At 48.3% G+C, this 18,156-nt stretch overlaps 1 protein-coding gene across 8 annotated transcripts in view; it reads right to left on the minus strand.

Moving 5' to 3' along the window:
- DPF3 (double PHD fingers 3) overlaps positions 1-18,156 on the minus strand; it is a 303,529-nt gene that overhangs the window by 185,729 nt on the left and 99,644 nt on the right. For 2 of the 8 annotated variants that reach the window (XR_006270117.1, XM_043472461.1), the window contains exon 1: positions 4,727-4,986. The exons of 1 other annotated variant lie outside the window; for it this stretch is intronic. Coding sequence is in view for 3 of the 7 variants with exons in the window: in XM_043472461.1 (XP_043328396.1) it covers positions 4,727-4,905 (179 nt within the window). In the remaining 4 variants the exon portion in view is untranslated. Of the gene's footprint in view, positions 1-4,206; positions 4,226-4,726; positions 5,072-18,156 lie in introns of those variants that run through there. 5 more of the 8 variants (XR_006270118.1, XM_043472464.1, XM_043472465.1 and 2 more) reach the window with 5 other exon arrangements.

The following is an 18,156-nucleotide window of genomic DNA, read 5'->3' on the forward strand; positions in this document are numbered from 1 at the left end:
GCCTGCAGTCCATGGGGTCACTAAGAGTCAGACACGACTGAGCGACTTCACTTTCACTTTTCACTTTCATGCATTGGAGAAGGAAATGGCAACCCACTCCAGTGTTCTTGCCTGGAGAATCCCAGGGATGGAGAAGCCTGGTGGGCTGCCATCTATGGGGTCGCACAGAGTCAGACACGACTGAAGCGACTTAGCAGCAGCAGCAGCAGCAAAGGTAACCTGGGAAGTAGCAAAAGCTTCCCAGGTGGTGCCAGTGGTAAAGAACCTGACTGCCCGTGCAAGAGACATAAGAGACGCAGGTTTCATCCCTGGGTCGGGAAGATCCCCTGGAGGAGGGCAACCCACTCCAGTATTCTTGCCTGGAGAATCTCATGGACAGAGGAGCCTGATGGGCTACAGTCCATGGGGCTGCAAAAAGTCGGACACGACTGAAGTGACTTAGCACACACATGACACAAGAGTAACATGTCCCTGTCCCAGGAAGCAGGAGGTCCCAACTCCAGAATGGGGGTAGCTCTGGTACAACTTTCTGCATGGAGTCTACTAGGACATCCAGCTTCCAGAGCCCCCTGCCCCTTAACATGCCCCATTAGCCACACTTATTCCTCAGTGGTAACCAGCAAAGACACTCCAGATTGGACTGAAACCACCAGCATAGATACAAAGACTTCCATTACAATAGAAGAGAAACACCCTATAGAAAAGACTAGAGGGTCAGAGGAAACACCCTGTAAACAGAGCTATTATAGGGGTGAGGAGATGAAGAAGGGCACACACCAATCTTGTAAAACCACACACTTGAAGAAAAATAACTTTATGATGGAAAACAAATGAAAGAAGCATTTAAAGCAATAACAGCTGAATTTGGGGACTCAAAATAACTCGATTCCCAGAGTTTAATCCACAAATAGAAAGGTTTACTGGTTTCAGGTTTCAAGTAAAGGTTTCAGGTTTACTGGAGTGGTGATCTGATTAAGCACAGTAAATTTTCGGTTCCTGAATCTTTGGTATCCTTGGGTGATGCTACTAATTTTAAGATACTGTCCTTTTCAAAGACTAAAAATATAACATTGATATAACTGATTAAATGTAATAAAACACAAACATAATCAATAAGATCAAATACCTAACATAAACGATAGGCACAAGACAGAGGTGAATAAATGGTCCTGGGGATTGCAACTGTAATAACGTAATGCCTACCAGGTAAAGCAGAGATTCTTAGAGAAGAGAAGGAGGAAAAGACAGAAGGAGAAGAGCCACAGGGCTTTCAGAGCCAAAAGGGAGACTCAAATAGCTCATTTTGAAGGGACATTATGAATGCCCCCTTTGTTTTGGTCTCTGGAGACACAGTGACATTAAAATGGGGGGATGGGGGGGTCTAAGTTTAAAATATTTCTTAACCAAAATATTTAGAGGAGCAAAAAAAAAAAACAAAAGGAAAAATTTAAATGGATTTGTCTGTCCTCTTTATTTTTTTATTGAAGTGTCATTGATGTACAATATTTTATGTTACAGGTGTGCAATATAGTGATTCACAATTTTTAAAGGTTATATTCCTTTAAAAAATATTGGCTACATTATAAAATTTTGGCTACATTCCCATATATAAAAGTTTATACATCTTAATTCCCTGCCCCTGTCTTGCCCCTCTCTCCTTCCCTCTCCCCACTGGTAACCACTAGCTTGTTCTCTTTATGTGAGTCTGCTGCTTTTTTTGTTATATTCACTAGTTTGTTGTATTTTTTAGATTCCACATATAGGTACTTATCTTATAGTATTTGTCCTCTTACTCTTTTTTAAAAGTCAAAGTGTCAGATTCCACCAAAAAGTTTAAAGCAAATTCCTTATTCTGGGAGGATACAATCACTGAAGCTTCTGAAGCATCTTTTGGAAACTACTCGTGGACAAACCTCCTTTTCTACCTCTGGGCATCTTCCCCCTCACAAGAATGGCGTAACAGCTCAGAAAGCGTCTAGCAGTTGCAAAACCTAACTGTAATCAAACTATAATAGTCACCCAGCTGACAATGAATTGGGAGGGGGAATGAAATCCCATCAGAATGCTATAAAACAGAACTGCACATAGGCTGATATAATCAAATTAGAAACAAGGATCATGAGATTGGTCAAAAATGAAGAACCATTTCCTGGGAAGCATTTGCAACTGTGTCCCACCAGCTTAAATGTCTCCCTCTGCTAAGGCGATGCAGCTGTGTATAACAGAACCATCGAGGGCAGCTCGGACACACAGCCTGTCCGGGGTGTCCCGGGGGCTCCACCTTCCCTCACGGAACAGAGACCAGCCGCATCACATGGATGAGAACTGACAAGAACACACGACCAAGAGGTGTCCTAAGCAAGGAGCCGTCATCTGGCTTCCCACGATCTTCCGACAGACTGCCAAAAAAGATGTTAACTATTCCAACTCCAGAAATTCTGCTGAAAGAGAACCTGTGGAAGGAAGGAAGGAAAGAAAGGAAAGAAGAAAGAGAAAGAAAGAAAACTGTACACTAAAACTCATCAACTGGAGAGAAGAGGGTTTCCATTTAGAAAAACAAACTTCTGGAAGCCAATACAAAAGAAATGTACAATACGATCCCAGATGAGATTTCTCTCGATGTGCCCGGAACTCATTTCTAACAGTGTCAATCCCAAAAAAGAGAAACAAGGAGGTGAACTTGCTGACAATGAGAAGTGCATTTGGCCAAGTCCATGCCCCACACCGAATGGAACGAAAAAGTCAAACAAAGCGGCTCGCTGGGTGAAAATTAATTTCATCTTAAATACTTTCCACTTTCATAACATGCAATGTTATTAGTAACAGGCATGCTGAGGGGGAATGTGTATTTTTAAATGTAATCTTTGTGTGAATGATACCTCTCTTATGTAAACAGAAGAGATTTTCTGAGGACTGGAACAACTGTATTGAAGATTGAAGTTACAAAAATATGACAACCATCACCCTTTGCCATCGTCTCCAGGGAAGTCATTTTTAAACAGGCCAGGCGTTGGCAGAGATTCGGAAACAAAAGTTTAAAGCCTTTTTTAAGACACTGGAGGGGAAAAGAGACTTCACCCTCTGATAAATTCAAGCGGCACTTCTCCAAAAGTTAATTAGCCAAAATCTGCACAGGGCTTGCTCTGTTCTCTAGAAGAAAATCAATGGCCAGTTCTCCCTAACCTGTGCAAAGCAAGTTAAACAGGGGAAGGGGAAAATGTCCTTTTCAACATGGTATTTCTTTTTTCTATTGAAGTCCCAGGGGGTACTACTGGTAAAGAACCCACCTGCCAATGCAGGAGACCTAAAGGACGCAGGTTCAATCCCTGGGTTGGGAAGATCCCCTGCAGGAGGGCATGGCAACCCACTCCAGTATCCTTGCCTGAAGAATCCCATGACAGAGGAGCTTGGTGGGTAACAGTCCATGAGGTCGCCTAAGAGTCGGATCCCACTGAAGGGACTTAGCACGAGGTCAACTTACAATGTTGTTTACAATGTTGTATTAGTTTCACATGTACAGCAAAGTGATTCAGTTATACAGACACATATATATATATATATATTATAAATATATATATTTATATATATTCTTTTCCAGATTCTTTTCCATTATAGGTTATTATAAGATATTGAGTATAGTTCCCTGGGCTTATACAGAAGGTCCTTGTTGTTTATATCTTTTAAATGTAGTTGTATGTATATGTTAATCTCAGACACCTAATTTAGCTCTCCCCCCACCCATACAGCATTTCTTTTTAAAAAAAGAACTCTACTTGATAGGATCCCAGGGGTGACATTTGCATGAAAGCCGCAAGGGTCAGAGGGAGCCGGGAAAGGCTGACAGTGAGTGATCTACTCTGTGGAGTGGTGACCAGCGCGCCCCGGGTGGGTCAGGCGCAGCCCAGCCTCAGCCGTCACCTGTCTGCCCCAGACCGAGGGGCTAGACTTTCCCCGGGGATGATAGATGTCTTGGGCTCGAAGAAGCTGGCTCAAGGCACAGGAGAAGGATATTCTCACTGACTTCGGGCCACTCAAGGCTGCAATCAGAAGCAGGGAAGGAAAGGGGGACAAACTGCCCGGCTCCTGGCCAGAGCAGGAACCCCCCCAGCCTGAGGCTTGGAGCAGAGCGGGCTGTGGTTCCCGGGCCTTCGTGAGGGTTCTGTGGGATCCTTAGCCATCCCTTCTGCAGGGGGAGAGCCATCCTACCTCTGAGAGCTTTCCAGGCACCCTCCTTGAGCATATCTGTGGAGAAATGGATTCCAGGCGCCAAAGAGGATTCAGAATGGAAAAATGAAGTGAAAAAGTAAGACTTCTCCAAAATGATTGCCGACGAGGCTCCACGTGTGATTTGCAGAGCCTGCCAGACCTCCTCTAAGACAGCCGGCTCCTCATCCTCATGGTTCCACCTCCCTCTCTCGAAAACCATGCCTGTTCTCTCTCTCTTTTTTTTTTTTCTGGCCATGCCCACGGCAGATGGGATCCTAGTCCTCCACCACCCCCCAACCCTGCACCAGGGATTGAACCTGTGCCCCCTGCATCGAAAGCACGGAGTCTTAACCACCAGACCACGAGGGACATCCCCCACCTGTGTACTTAGATCCCACGTCCACTGTCCTGAATGGGCTCTCAGTTCCAACCCTCCAACCCAGACCCCTGGGGCCCCCTCCCTCTTCAGGGTCCCCCCCTGTTCCCGTGTGCTGACCCGGGGACGGGTATCCAGCCCTACCTCACACCTGTGTCCAGAAGCGAAGTCCTCACGTCAGGCCGGAGCCTTGCTCCCTCCCCGGTCTCCAGGCTTCGAGGGGTGGTGGCGGGCACCGGAGGGAACCCAGCCCTGCTTCTCCCGGGCCCGGTGTCCTTGACTCTCCCCTGCCCTTCCTCGCGGCCGGCCCCGAATTCTTTCATGTCTCCAGCAGCTCCCCTACCCTCTCTCCTTCCCCGCTCCGTGGCCACAGGTCCCTTCTGGCTGTAAAAATCAGGACCTTGGCCCATCACAGCTATTTGTGCTCAGAAACAGAGATAAGCCGAGATAAGGAGGAGTCCAGGCCTGTGGCAGGATCGCCGGCACCTGGCCTTTTCCTGCGGGCTCACTCAGCGGCCCACACGTCCACAGCCATCCCCCGCGCACACACACAGTAAAACTCGGCTCTGCCAACTTGCTACCTTCCTCCTGTTTGCACTGAAACGTGTTTCCCTCTAACGGTGGCGCGGAAAGCCTTCTGCCGCTTGTGTCGTGTTTTATAAGAACTAGAGAGCAGGGGGCAATCTTTGGCAAGGTGTGGGGGGGAGCCTTTTCATTTTCCTCACAGTTAACTGTTCCTAAAGCTGCCCTTGAAAGAAAACCATTGTTTAGTGCTTGCTGTGGACTGAATCGCGTCCTCCCTGTCTCTGAAATTCAGGTGTTGACGCCACAATGGATGGGATTTGGAGATGGGACTTTGGGGAGGTAATTAGGTCATGAGAGTAGAGCACCCACGATGGGATTCATGCCCTTATAAGAAGAGACACGAGAGCGCTCACTTCCTCTCTCTCTCTCTCTCTCCCCCTCTGTCTCTCTCTCTCTCCCTCTTTCTCTCTCTCTCCCCCACCTCTCTCTCTCTCCCTCTCTCTCCTCTCTCTCTCCCTCTCTCTCTCTTCTCTCTCTCTCCCTCTGTCTCTCTCTCTCTCCTCTCTCTCTCCTCTCTCTCTCTCTCTCTCTGCCCTCTCTCTCTCTCTCTCTCTCTCTCTCACTCTCCTCTCTCTCTCTCCTCTCTCTCCTCTCTCTCTCTCCCTCTCTCTCTCTCCCTCTCTCTCTCTCTCTCTTCTCTCTCTCTCTCTCTCCCTCTCCCTCTCTCTCTCTCTTCTCTCTCTCCCTCTCTCTCCCCCTCTCTCTCTCCCCTCCCCTCTGTCTCTCTCTCTCCCCCCCTCTTCCTTCTCTCTCCCCCCTCTCTCTCCCCCCCACTCCTCCCTCTCCCCTCTCTCCCTCTCCTCTCTCTCCCTCCCTCTGTCTGTGTCTCTCTGTCTCTGCCATGTGAAGACACAACAAGAAGGCAATTATCTGCAGCCCGAGAAGAGGGCCCTCAGCAGACCTCACCTACACCATGCTGCCACCCCGCTCTCAGACTTTCCTGCCACCAGAACTGTGAGAAATAAATGTCTGTTGTTTAAGCCACCTACTCCACGGTCATTTTGCTATAGCATACCCAGTTAAGACAGAGTTTCTTATATAAAATAAAGACTCAGGACTTCCCTGGTGGTGCAGTGGTTAAGAATACACCTTGCCATGGAGGCTCTGGGAATGGGCTAGAAAGTAAAGGGTCTGCCTGCAGGGCAGGACACCTGGGTTCGATCCCTGGGTCAGCAAGATCCCCTGGAGAAGGGAATGGCAACCCACTCCAGTATTCTTGCCTGGCGAATCCCATGTACCCAGGAGCTTGGCATGCTACAGTCCATGGGAGTCACAAATAGACACGACTGAGTGACTTTTACTTTCACTTTCACTTTGCTATGGAGGGGACAAGGGTTCCATCCCCGGGCAGGGAACTAAGATCCCACATGCCACAGAGCAACTAAGCCAGTGCTCCGCAACTACTGAGCCCTTGAGCTAAAACTACTGAGCCTGAGTGCCACAACTACAGAGAATCCCGCGAAACACAGCAAAGATCCCACATGCTGCAGCTAAGACCCAACGCAGCCAAATGAGATGAATAAATATTTTAGAATAAATGAATAGAATAGGAAGAGCTATAGAGCTGAATACAACTGAGCACACACTCACACAGAGAGAGAGTAAGAGAGAGAATCAGTCCCCTTCCTCCTCATTCTGTCTTCTTCCAGCAAAAATAATGATACTATTAATAACGTCACTTTCAACTCAATTCAATGTTTAATTTGTCTCCCCCGCTAGACTATAAACTCCCTGAGGGCAGGGCCACTACACACAGCCACTTAGTTTTTGCTCTAAACCACATGAGGGGGTGCCTTTCATATTAAACTTCAGTGTGAACGGTACTCCCCGGAGCCCTGCATAGCTGGCCTTTTCACCGATTCACTTCCAACATCTGGCACGGAGCCCAGCACACAGTAGGTGCCCAAAACTTCTTTGTTGAATTGCTTTCAACAACTCACATATCACTCACTTACGGTAGATGTTTCCATCAAAGAGCAGTGCTTCCTGCCACTGTGTCCCCGTCTGCCTGAGCAGGCTGACTGCCCTCCACGTGACGCACATACACACAACAGTCACCACTGCAGCGTCTCTAGGCTGGCAGGTGCCCACCCAAAGCTCCCTCCCAAGACATTAGCCAGCAGGGTGGAGAGGCCGGCCCCCAGCATCAAGGAGAGCGGAGTAGGTGCTGCACAAGGATCTCGGGGATCAGAGCCTGCCCCCAGAGCAGAGACCACATCTGGCTCTATCCCCAAGCCCAGCACAGAGCTTGCTGTGTTGGGTTGATGATGGAGGAATGAGTAAATGGGTAAATGAATCAATCCTTATCTGACCTTCCTGTGTATGTGAAGCACACAGGCCTTCCCTAAGTTCAGTTCAGTTCAGTTCAGTCATTCAGTCGTGTCCGACTCTTTGTGACCCCATGGACTGCAGCACACCAGGCCTCCCTGTCTATCACCAACTCCCAGAGTTTACCCAAACTCATGTCCATTGAGTCGGTGATGTTATCCAACCATCTCATCCTCTGTCGTCCCCTTCTCCTCCTGCCTCCAATCCCTCTCAGCATCAGGGTCTTTTCCAATGAGTCAGGTCATCGCATCAGGTGGCGAAAGTATTGGAGTTTCAGAATCAACATCAGTCCTTCCAATGAATATTCAGGACTGATTTCCCTTAGGATGAATTGGTTGGATCTCCTTACAGTCCAAGGGACTCTCAAGAGTCTTCTCCAACACCACAGTTCAAAAGCATCAATTTTTCTGCGCTCAGCTTTCTTTGTAGTCCAACTATCACATCCATACATGACTACTGGAAACACCATAGCCGTGACTAGATGGACCTTTGTTGGCAAAGTAATGTCTCTGCTTTTTAATATGCTACCTAGGTTGGTCATAACTTTTCTTCCAAGGAGTAAGCGTCTTTTTATTTCATGGCTGCAATCACCATCTGCAGTGATTTTGAAGCCAAAAAAAATAGTCTGCCACTGTTTCCACTTTTTCTCCATCTATTTGCCATGAAGTGATGGGACTGGATGCCATAATCTTTGTTTTCTGAATGTTGAGCCTTAAGCCAACTTTTTCACTCTCCTCTTTCACTTTCATCAAGAGGCTCTTTAGTTCTTCTTCACTTTCTGCCATAAGGGTGGTGTCATCTGCATATCTGAGGTTACTGATATTTCTCCCAGCAATCTTGATGCCAGCTTGTGCTTCATCCAGCCCAGCGTTTCTCATGATGTACTCTGCATATAAGTTAAATTAGCAGGGTGACAATATATAGCCTTGATGTACTCCTTTTCCTATTTGGAACCAGTCTGTTGTTCCATGTCCAGTTCTAACTGCTGCTTCCTGACCTGCATACAGATTTCTCAAGAGGCAGGTCAGGTGGTTAGGTCAGGCCTTCCCTGGACTCCAACAAAATACTTTACTCAGAACCCTTCCTCCCCACCTATCTGGAATTTTCTTGCCTCCTGTCCTTGGCCTGGCTGATCTCACCCTGTTCAAGGGCTGGCTAAAGCCCCGCCTCTTCCAGGAAGCTTCCCCAGTTATTCCAGCCAGTGGTTCTTGCTCTCTGCCTCTCTGAGCTCCTTAATTGTCTCACTCATGTTTGGCCAGTCTCTACCACCGTCCTTCTTTCTCCCCACCCATCTTGAAGACAGGGACTAAGAGGTCTATACTTCTGTGCTACTCCACCAAGCACTGTGCTGAGAATGTAGAAGCTTGTAATAACTATGGATTGCTTGATGGAAACATCATGCCATCCTTAGCAAGCTCATGGAAGTGTCACAGCTGAGAGATGCTAGGGGGCCCTCTTTCTCCAGATGAAAATGAGGTGAGCCTGAAGTTATGTGGCTTCTCTAGGGCACAGGATTAGGCATCTGAAAACAGAGATCCTATAAGTTCAAATCCTACTGAATTCTCTTCATCCTCTTTAAAAAGGTCACTTCAGCTCTTGAGATTGTATTTCTCCATCTACAGCATTCACGCCAAAATGCAGAACTAACGCGCCTCTTCTCTGAGCTCCCTGAGTAGCTCACTGAATGCCATGCTGTGCTATCATCAGACCATCCCCAGGAAGACTAGCTCTGGCGATTTGGGAAACACCCCTTCTGTGCTTATCAAGAATGCCATCACCCTGCCTTGCAGAAGAATGATCTAGGGCAGTGGTTCTCAAACTTTGGTTTTGTGTCAGAATCAATGTGGGTGGGAGGGTGGGTGGCAGTGTGTGAAATGTTGATGCCGGAGCATGCACGTAATCCAGACGTCTGGATATTTGACAGATCCCCCAGCAATTCGGAGAACAATGAAAATCGGGTTTTGTTTTTTTTTAATTACGTACATTCACAGTGTTTCTGTTTGTTTTTTAGTTATTTATTTATTTGGCTGCATCGGGTCTTAGTGCGGCACGCAGGATTTCTGTTGGGGGCGCACGGACTCTCCAGCTGAGGTGCACGAGCTTAGTTGCTCCACAGCACGTGGGATCTTAGTTCCCTGACCAGAGATCAAACTCGAGTCCTCTGGCAAGGCAGATTCTTAACCACTGGACGACCAGGGGTGGTCCCAAGACTCACTGATTGAAGTACAGCTTCCCTAACCTGCAAAGCAAGGGCACGAACAAGGGAGCCCTGTGATACTCTTCAGCCATGTTTTAATACCAGAGTGCGAAACCCTGGTTAACTGACTGTAACCTCAGCTTGTTTTGTTCCTGTGGGAGATGTTTTCAGGCAACGGGCATGGATTAACCTGGCATCACTCAACTGCAGCCGATGAGTCCCACAGAAGTCCTCATCTCTCACAAAGCACCCATGAGACCTTGTCGAGGTAATTGTACAGAGACCCTGACTTCCTTTGGAGAAGGCAATGGCACCCCACTCCGGTACTCTTGCCTGGAAAATCCCATGGACGGGGGAGCCTGGTGGGCTGCTGTCTATGGGGTCGCACAGAGTTGGACACAACTGAAGCGACTTAGCAGCAGCAGCAGCCTGACTTTCTTAGAGTGGTCCCTCTGGAGGTGACCCTGACCTTCCTAACATCACAGGAAAGGTGTCTGGGGACCGAGGGTATCGCCTCACAAAAGCCAAGTCAGACGAAGAATCCAAACCCTAAAACTCCCATCGTGGCCCGAAACGCCACTCAGTCTGATGTTCAGGCCTGCTAGACCCAATAAATCGCTTTTCCGGCATCTACTCTGGTGAAGACTTTCAGGGACTTATTATGCAAAGCTGCCTAAGCAAGACGGAATTTATATTGAACCTGGCCATGATTTCTGAGCTGCCACTGGGTGTTCTGATGACATACACAACTCGGGGTGGAAGTCAAGGGGCTGCCAAGGACAGGAGACTGGAGGCAGGAGGAAAACAGAGTGATTCCTTCCAGTAAATAATGGGAGGGTGGGGGCGGGGAGTCGGAAAAGGAGGATGCTCTGGGGAGGAAGAAGACTGCCGCTTTTCTGGTGTCCAAGGTTTGCCTTTCAAATGGCATCCAGACGTGACAAAATAAATCTCTCCTCTGGAGCCTAAAGAATGTGTAGAATGCAACCAACTTTCAAAACTGGGGGAGGGGGGGATGCTTTATCTAGGGCGAAGCATACTTAGAAAACACACACCCATCACAGAAACTTCATTGATTGAGCAAGTACCTTTAGTTTCCCTGGTTCATAGACTGAGTCTTCTCTGAAACCCCAGCTGTGTGCTGGGCACCAGCATGCTGTCTCCTGAGTGTGATTGCCAGGAGAAGCCGACCATGGATTAGAGTCAAGTCTTAGGCAAATACATCCTCAGACCCCATCTTTCCCGCTGGAGTAGAAGAGCCTCAGCGCTGCCCTCCCAAGTAAAAGGAATATTCGTCTGGCATTTAAAATACAGCCACGGAGAACACATGCTCTGTAGTCAATTCTCAATGCAGTAGACCAAGTGATCTTTTTAAAATGAAATCTGATCGTGACATTCTCTTCCTTAAATCCCTCCAATGGCCTTGAGTGCACTTAGAATATAATGTGAACAACTTCCTGTGGCTATATGGCTGTGCCCAATTTTCCTACTTCATCTTGTCTCCTGCCCCCTCTTCCCTGCTGGACTCCTCACTGCACTTCTTCTGTCCCTCTAATAAACCAAAATCGCCTCACCTCAGGACCTTTACACATGCTTGTTTCCCATTTCTGGTATACATTTCTGCCAGATCTTCTCGTGGCTGGCTTCTCTTTGATTTAATCTAGGGTAGCCCAACCTACTCCCCTCTTGTGCTAACCCTTACTATCTCATATTCTTTTTTTTTTTTTTCAAACTACTGCCACTCTCCAAAAAAGTCTCTCTGTTTTCTCTTGGCCTGCTGATCATTACCACATAACAAAACTGTGAACACTGGATGAGCAAGGTCTTTATCTCCCTGCCTACAACTGGATGCCCTACACATAACACAGGATTGGGCACGTAGGAAATGCTCATCAGATAACACTGAACAAATGCAGAAAGATCCAGGCCACCCTGCAGCAGAGAGTTTGCAGGGTGTGGAAGCCCAGCCTTCCGGGGGACAAGAAGGTCAGTGTGCTAGGGAGAGGATCCCAGCAATGCAAGAATCACACCACCATCTTCTCACTTGTGATCTTCCCAACACACTCAGCGGGTTAGACAGTGGGGGAGTCTACTGTCCATGCCCAAATCCTGCTCATGACCCCACAACGCCACCTACACAACCCAGAGCCTGAAAAGAAGTGGGGCCAAGTGGATAAATGTTTCCATTCATGACATCAACCACTCCTTTCTATGCCCAAAAAAGGACATTCTAGGACTGATATTGGCGCTGTAAAGTAGCGGTGGCCAGAACATGGTCTCCAGAGTAATTTACTCCAGTTCCCTGAAAGGGCCTCTCTCTGAATTAACCTCCTCTGCTTGTTCTTTCTTAGAGAGCGGATCCGTGTCCTCGTCCAGAGCCCAGAGCCCACGGATGGTGGCCGGGGCAGGATCAGCATGGGGGTGGGGAAGCACCGCTGGACGGGAAATCAATGGGAAACTGAAGGTCATCTGGAGGGCGCTGTTTCCCCATCATGCACCTGCTGGGATGGGATTTGTGGTCCTGACCCCGCTTGGGGGCCTCTGCCCTCCTGTCAGAGTTGGTTAAAATCAGCCTGCAGAAGCAAACGCCCTGCAGACCGAGTGATCTCTGGGCTGTCCTTCTAAGGGACATCAAGCCGAACAAAGGAGAACTGAGTCTCATTTAACCTGCTGCAAGGTTGAGAGTCACCCCAATTTCTCTTGGCAGCCCCCTGGGAAAACTGTCTCAGGTCTGCTGTTTTGGGAGGTACAAAGCTGTAAACCTTTTAATAAGGACAGAATGAAGCTAGGCTAATATGACCAACCTGTCCTGAAATTTAAGTTCTCTGGTGGAAGAGGTAGAAATATCTTGAAAACTCAAAACCAAACTGAAAGGTATGTGCATTCTAGAAATACCTAAGCATACCCTCATGACCTCTACATCACAGGATAATGACAAAGGACATCAAAACCTCCATCCTGCTTGAAGGAGGTCTGTTTTTCTTCCCATCCCTACAAGTATTAGGAAACATGACTGCATTTAGAACCTGATTCTCCTTTCCTCATGGACTTATTTTCCCAAGTCTCCTCCCTTCCTCCCTCCCTCCTTCCTTCCTTCATTCTTTTTTCCCTCCCTTCCTCTCCTCCCATGCCTTTCCCCATCTTCCTCCCTCAGTCTTTCTATCTCATTAAGAGTCACTCAACATGTAGGACAGGAGAAAAGCATTCAGGCCACATCCACAACCCAAAAGTTGAAGATGAGTTTGGTATAAAAATGAGGATGAGGGACTTCCCTGGCAGTCCAGTGGTTAAGAATCCAAGCTTCCACTGCAGAGGGCAATTGGTTTGGTTCCTAGTCAGAGAACTAAGATGCTGCATGCCACACACAGTATGGCCAAAAAAAATAAAAATAACTCTGAGCTTCTAAGATATCCTTCAAAAAATAAAATAAATTTTTTAAATGAAAAAAATAAAAACGAGGAGGAGACACCCTCTACATATTTCCAGAGGAATGACAACATGATAATGATCATGAAAATAATAGTGGCAAGGTTTCCATTTATTGGGCACTGACTATGTATGCCAGGCACTGTTCTAAGCACTTCATACGCATAATCTCATTTCATCCTCACAACAACCCCATCTTAATATTTCTTCCTATTCCACAGATTAGAAAACCAAGGCACAGAGAGTTTTAAGTGATGTGCCTAGGGTTTTAAGTGGTGCTGTGAAGACAGAAGCCCAGGCAATTTCAGTGCAGAAAACCTCGCTCTTGGCCACTACGCTATCAGCTCCCATGGGGACACGGCTACCGCTTCACAGAGAGTAAAGCCTCCAGAACTAGAATGACTTGAGCACCACTTCCTTTTTTGGAGGCACCTGGTTTCTCTAACATCATCACCAGTTTTCTGGGTAATCTTAGTTATTTCTCTTTTGGGAGCCTCTGCCAAATAGTCTAGAGGTAAACTGTCCTGTATCAGAGTCACCCTCAGTAACTCAAGAAGTAAGTTGGGGGGCTTTCCCGGTAGCTCAGTGGTGAAGAATCTGCAGGAGACATGGGTTCGAGTCATATTCCCGAGCCTGGAAGATCCCACATGTCATGGAGCAACTAAGCCCACATGCCACAATTACTGAAGCCCAAGCCCCCACGAGACCCACAACAAGAGAAGCCACTGCAGAGAGAAGCCCCATCACAACAACCAGAGAAAAGCCCTTGCAGCAACAAAGACCCAGCACAGCCAAAAATAAATAATTTTTTTCTAAAGAAGTAGGTTTGTGATTGGGCTGCCTGAGAAGATACCATCAAAGAAATACAAAATATTATGCATGGGGTCTTCTCAAGTGGCGCAGTAGTAAAGAATCCGCCTGCAATGCAGGAGACTCGGGTTCAGTCCCTAGGTCAGGAAGATCCCCTGGAAAAGGATATGGCAACCCACTCCAGTATTCTTGCCTGGGAAATCCCACGGACAGAGGAGCCTGATGGGCTACACAAGAGTGTAACCTGCACCCTTCCGATGGGGTCACAAGAGTCAGACATGACTTAGCGACTAAACCACCATCAACACCACTGTGTAGTTTAGAAACCAAATCCATCCCAAAGGTGGACAAGTGGTGATGGCCTCTGAGAGGCCCTGTGGTTCTGAACATCTACTGCAGGGAGGAAAAGAAAGATACCAGGTTATCATAAACTAGAGTCGGATTTAACACTCAGAGTGGTAAAGATCATCTGGTCTGATACCTTTGTTCTATTGCAAGGAAAATCAACCACCAGAGAATTGAGGTGACTTCCTCCAGTCACACATCAGCAGGGCTGAGATTCAATCCTCAGTTTTCAGGCTCCTAGTTTAGGAGTTTCTCCTCTGTTTATAGCAGGGGCCCTAAAACTACAGTTCCTGGGCCAAATCTGGCCCACCATGAATGTCTATAAATAAAGTTTTATTGGAAGACAGTCACACCCATTCGGTCATGCATTGTCTGTGGCCACTTTCACACTATAGTGGTAGGACTGAGGGGTTCCAATGGAGACCACACGGCCTGCAAAGCCTGAAATAATTACCTTCTGTAAGGTAATTACCACTACACAGAAGAAGTGTGCTGACTCCTGGTTTATAGCATAAGCCTTGAATAACGAAAAGACTCCACCTTTGAAATCAAAGAAAATAGAATGGGAACCCTAAGAGTCTTAAGCAGATAGTTTTACAATTATCTCAGCTGGGCACAACTTAATAAAAACCCATAAATACAGTTAATAATAAGGAAAACAAGCCCTAGTTCACCCTACCTATTTAATAATTATCATTAACCACAGTGAGCAAAACTTATCGCTGAAAAACTTTTTTTTCCAAGCCTCCCTCGAAAGCCCTTTTTCACTTATGAAACACTCTGAGTCGAAGGGCAAAACGATGCTTCGTACTGTTGCACAGACCTCATTTTCTCCTGGTGAGCTAAGACTATTGCTGAGACGGCAGAGGGATTGGGAGCACTGCCCCTACCCGGGGTGCTCTCTGTCAAGGAGGAGGCGTCAAAACTCACTTGTCCCCCCTCACTCCAAATAAAATCGCAGGAACAACCAGGCGCAGTAGAGACTCTCGCTCACGTCTCTTCTGCCTCTGATGCCTCCCTGCCTCACTCATCTATCTCTCCCTTCTCCAGAAAGTGATCAGGATCAACATAAGGCTGACAGAAGCATCTCAGCTCTTGGCTGTTCTGATGAGGATGGTCCATCCCATGGAACAGAGAGGGATGGGGCTTGGCCCCTGATAGCCTGAGATGGGAATCAAGGCTGGACCTTGGTTCCAGGTCGGAGATGGAACTTAGCCACTGTGGGTAGGCAAGTCTCTCAGCCTGGCTGGGCCCCCAGGTCCCATCTGTCAAATGGACAGACTCACCCTCGCATGTTGTAAAGGATGGACTACGGGCAAAGCCAAATTAGGGATAAGGCGAGCCAGCCAGGCAGCACCACCACCCCCCATCACCCCTGTCCAATCTCTAAGTCACACTAAAACACCACCAGGACTGTAGGGAGTTGGAGAGGCTTTTATTTACCAGCATCATCTTAGGCAAACAACTTCGAGAAGTAGGACCCCGTTTGTATGGAACAGTCCCGGTTCACACCGAGGTCCTTGCACAATTGCTAATACCTGCTTTCCCTCTCAGAAGCGCCTTTGCCTTGCTCACAGATGATCAGGTCACCCTATGGATAATCTGTGTAGAATCAGAGATCGGTAAGGTCCCCCATTCAGAACTTGTCCGTGATGGCAGTAAGTGGGCTCCTAAGCCAGACAGGTCCAGTTTGGTCAAGAGTCGGGGTGCAGGTCTGGGGCCAGAACAGAACTGTTTGGAACAAGAAAGGAGAGACTCCCCCAGCAACCTGTTTCTCTGGTGGCCCCTTAGGCAGCCCTTAGCCTCTTCTTATATTGGTTACATAAATGTTTACAGAATATCAACCAAAGCCTGGGAGGCCCTGGAGAGAAGAGAGGGCTTTAGAACATACCGTACGAGCAGAGATGTACCAACAGATACCTACCACCTGCCTACACTGCTAAGACCTGAGCTGCAATCCCCAGGATCAGGTCCAGTCCCGGCCCTTCACAGAGCCCAACCCTGACTCGTTCTGGGGACCCCGGCCCAAGTGAAGCTAGAGTCTCCTTCCCGTCTTAGAAACTCCTCCCCATGGGGCTGCCCCTCCTCCACCAACCCTGCTGAAGCCAGAGGGATGCACATGGCCACGCAATCTTCCAGGAACTCCACTGTTAAGAGAGCTGAGAGACAGGCAAAAAGAAAGGTCCAGAAGAGCCAACAAGGACCGGAGGCTGAGGTCTGCAAGGAGGAGGGACGGGCAGGACAGCTGATGAGAGGAAAGGTAACAAAGGAGTAGGTCCTGAATACTCATTGGAAGGACTGATGCTGAAGCTGAAACTCCAGTACTTTGGCCACCTCATGCGAAGAACTGACTCATTTGAAAAGACCCTGATGCTGGGAGGGATTGGGGGCAGGAGGAGAAGGGGACGACAGAGGATGAGATGGTTAGATGGTATCACCGACTTAATAGACATGAGTTTGAATGAACTCCAGGAGTTGGTGATGGACAGGGAGGCCTGGCGTGCTGCACTCCATGGAGTCGCAAAGAGTCGGACACGACTGAGCAACTGAATTGAACTGAACTGAACCGAATGAAGGAGAAAGAGGAGAGGGAGGAGGAGGCAGGACAGGAGTCAATATCGCAGAGGAGCAGCAGCCTGCAGCACCGGCCTGCCCCAGGGCCATCAATATCTCTTCTGAGGACAGGTTATCTGGGGAATTTATGCTCTCTAATAATTACCTTGCAGAGGGTTCCACTTATCTTACCAGAAGAATCTGCCAGTTGCCAGACAACACAGGGCTCTGGCTAATTCCACCCACATTGCCCTCCACCTCCACCCTGGCCCTCCCAGCTTCCCAGCTCCTGTCCTCAGACCTCCAACCTTTCCTTCTCTCTCTGGCCTGAGGGAAGTTGAAAGTAGAAGAGCCTCACAACGTCCAGCAGGTTGAAGGAGGTTGTGGGGGCGGGGGGCAGTGAGCTGTCCCCTATTGATAGACATGAGAGGTAGGTTGAGGCAGGGCCTGGGGAAGCTGGCAAAGGGCTGAACAGGAAAAGCAAGAGCAGTGCTCTGGGGCAGACCGATTGGACTATTTTTGTCTTCACCTGACTGATGCCATCAGATCTCGATAGCATTTTTCTAAAAAAAAATTTTTTTTTTGGTTATCTTCCCATCTCTCCTCAAAGCCTTCTTGTCCACATCCCCCAGCCCCGCCCCCAGCCCTCAGATGATGCCTCCTCCAGTAATGGTCTAGCCATTCATGTAGTAACCATCATACACTGCCTTGAGGGGCTGCGGTCTCTTTTTTTCCCTTTGTCCTCAGCTTGAGGGATCCTAGTTCCCCAACCAGGGACTGAACCCCCAGCCACAGAGTGAGAGCATGGTGTTCTAATCGCTGGACTGCCAGGGAATTCTCCAGAGTTTCTGTAAACACACATCCCAGCCCCAGCTGTGAGCTCTTTGAGAACAGGCCATGGTTCATGCCCCCTCCTACCAGCATCAGCTCCTGAGCCTCGGCAGTACCGCTGACCAGGCCAGGCGTGGTTCTAAGCACTTTAGAAATAGGGATGCGTCTCACCTGCACGATGGTCCCCTGAGAGGGATGCTCCTCTGATCCCTCGTCATGAATGAGGACACCAAGGCTCAGACAGCTTAAGCCAGGAGCCGAAAGTCACCGGGGACTGACAGAGCCAGGGTTCGAGCAGGCAAGTCTGTCTCAGAACTGTGCTCTTCAGCCACTCTACTCACGCCGCCTTGACAGTAAGCATTTGCTGATCCATGGGAACGTTTTACTTTGAGCCCACTGGACTACAAGGAGATCCAACCAGTCAGTCCTAAAGGAAATCCGTCCTGAATATTCATTGGAAGGACTGATGCTGAAGCTGAAGCTCCAATACTTTGGCCACCTG

The sequence above is a fragment of the Cervus canadensis genome, chromosome 6 (genome assembly GCF_019320065.1).
Source record: "Cervus canadensis isolate Bull #8, Minnesota chromosome 6, ASM1932006v1, whole genome shotgun sequence".
Taxonomy (NCBI): Eukaryota; Metazoa; Chordata; class Mammalia; order Artiodactyla; family Cervidae; genus Cervus; species Cervus canadensis.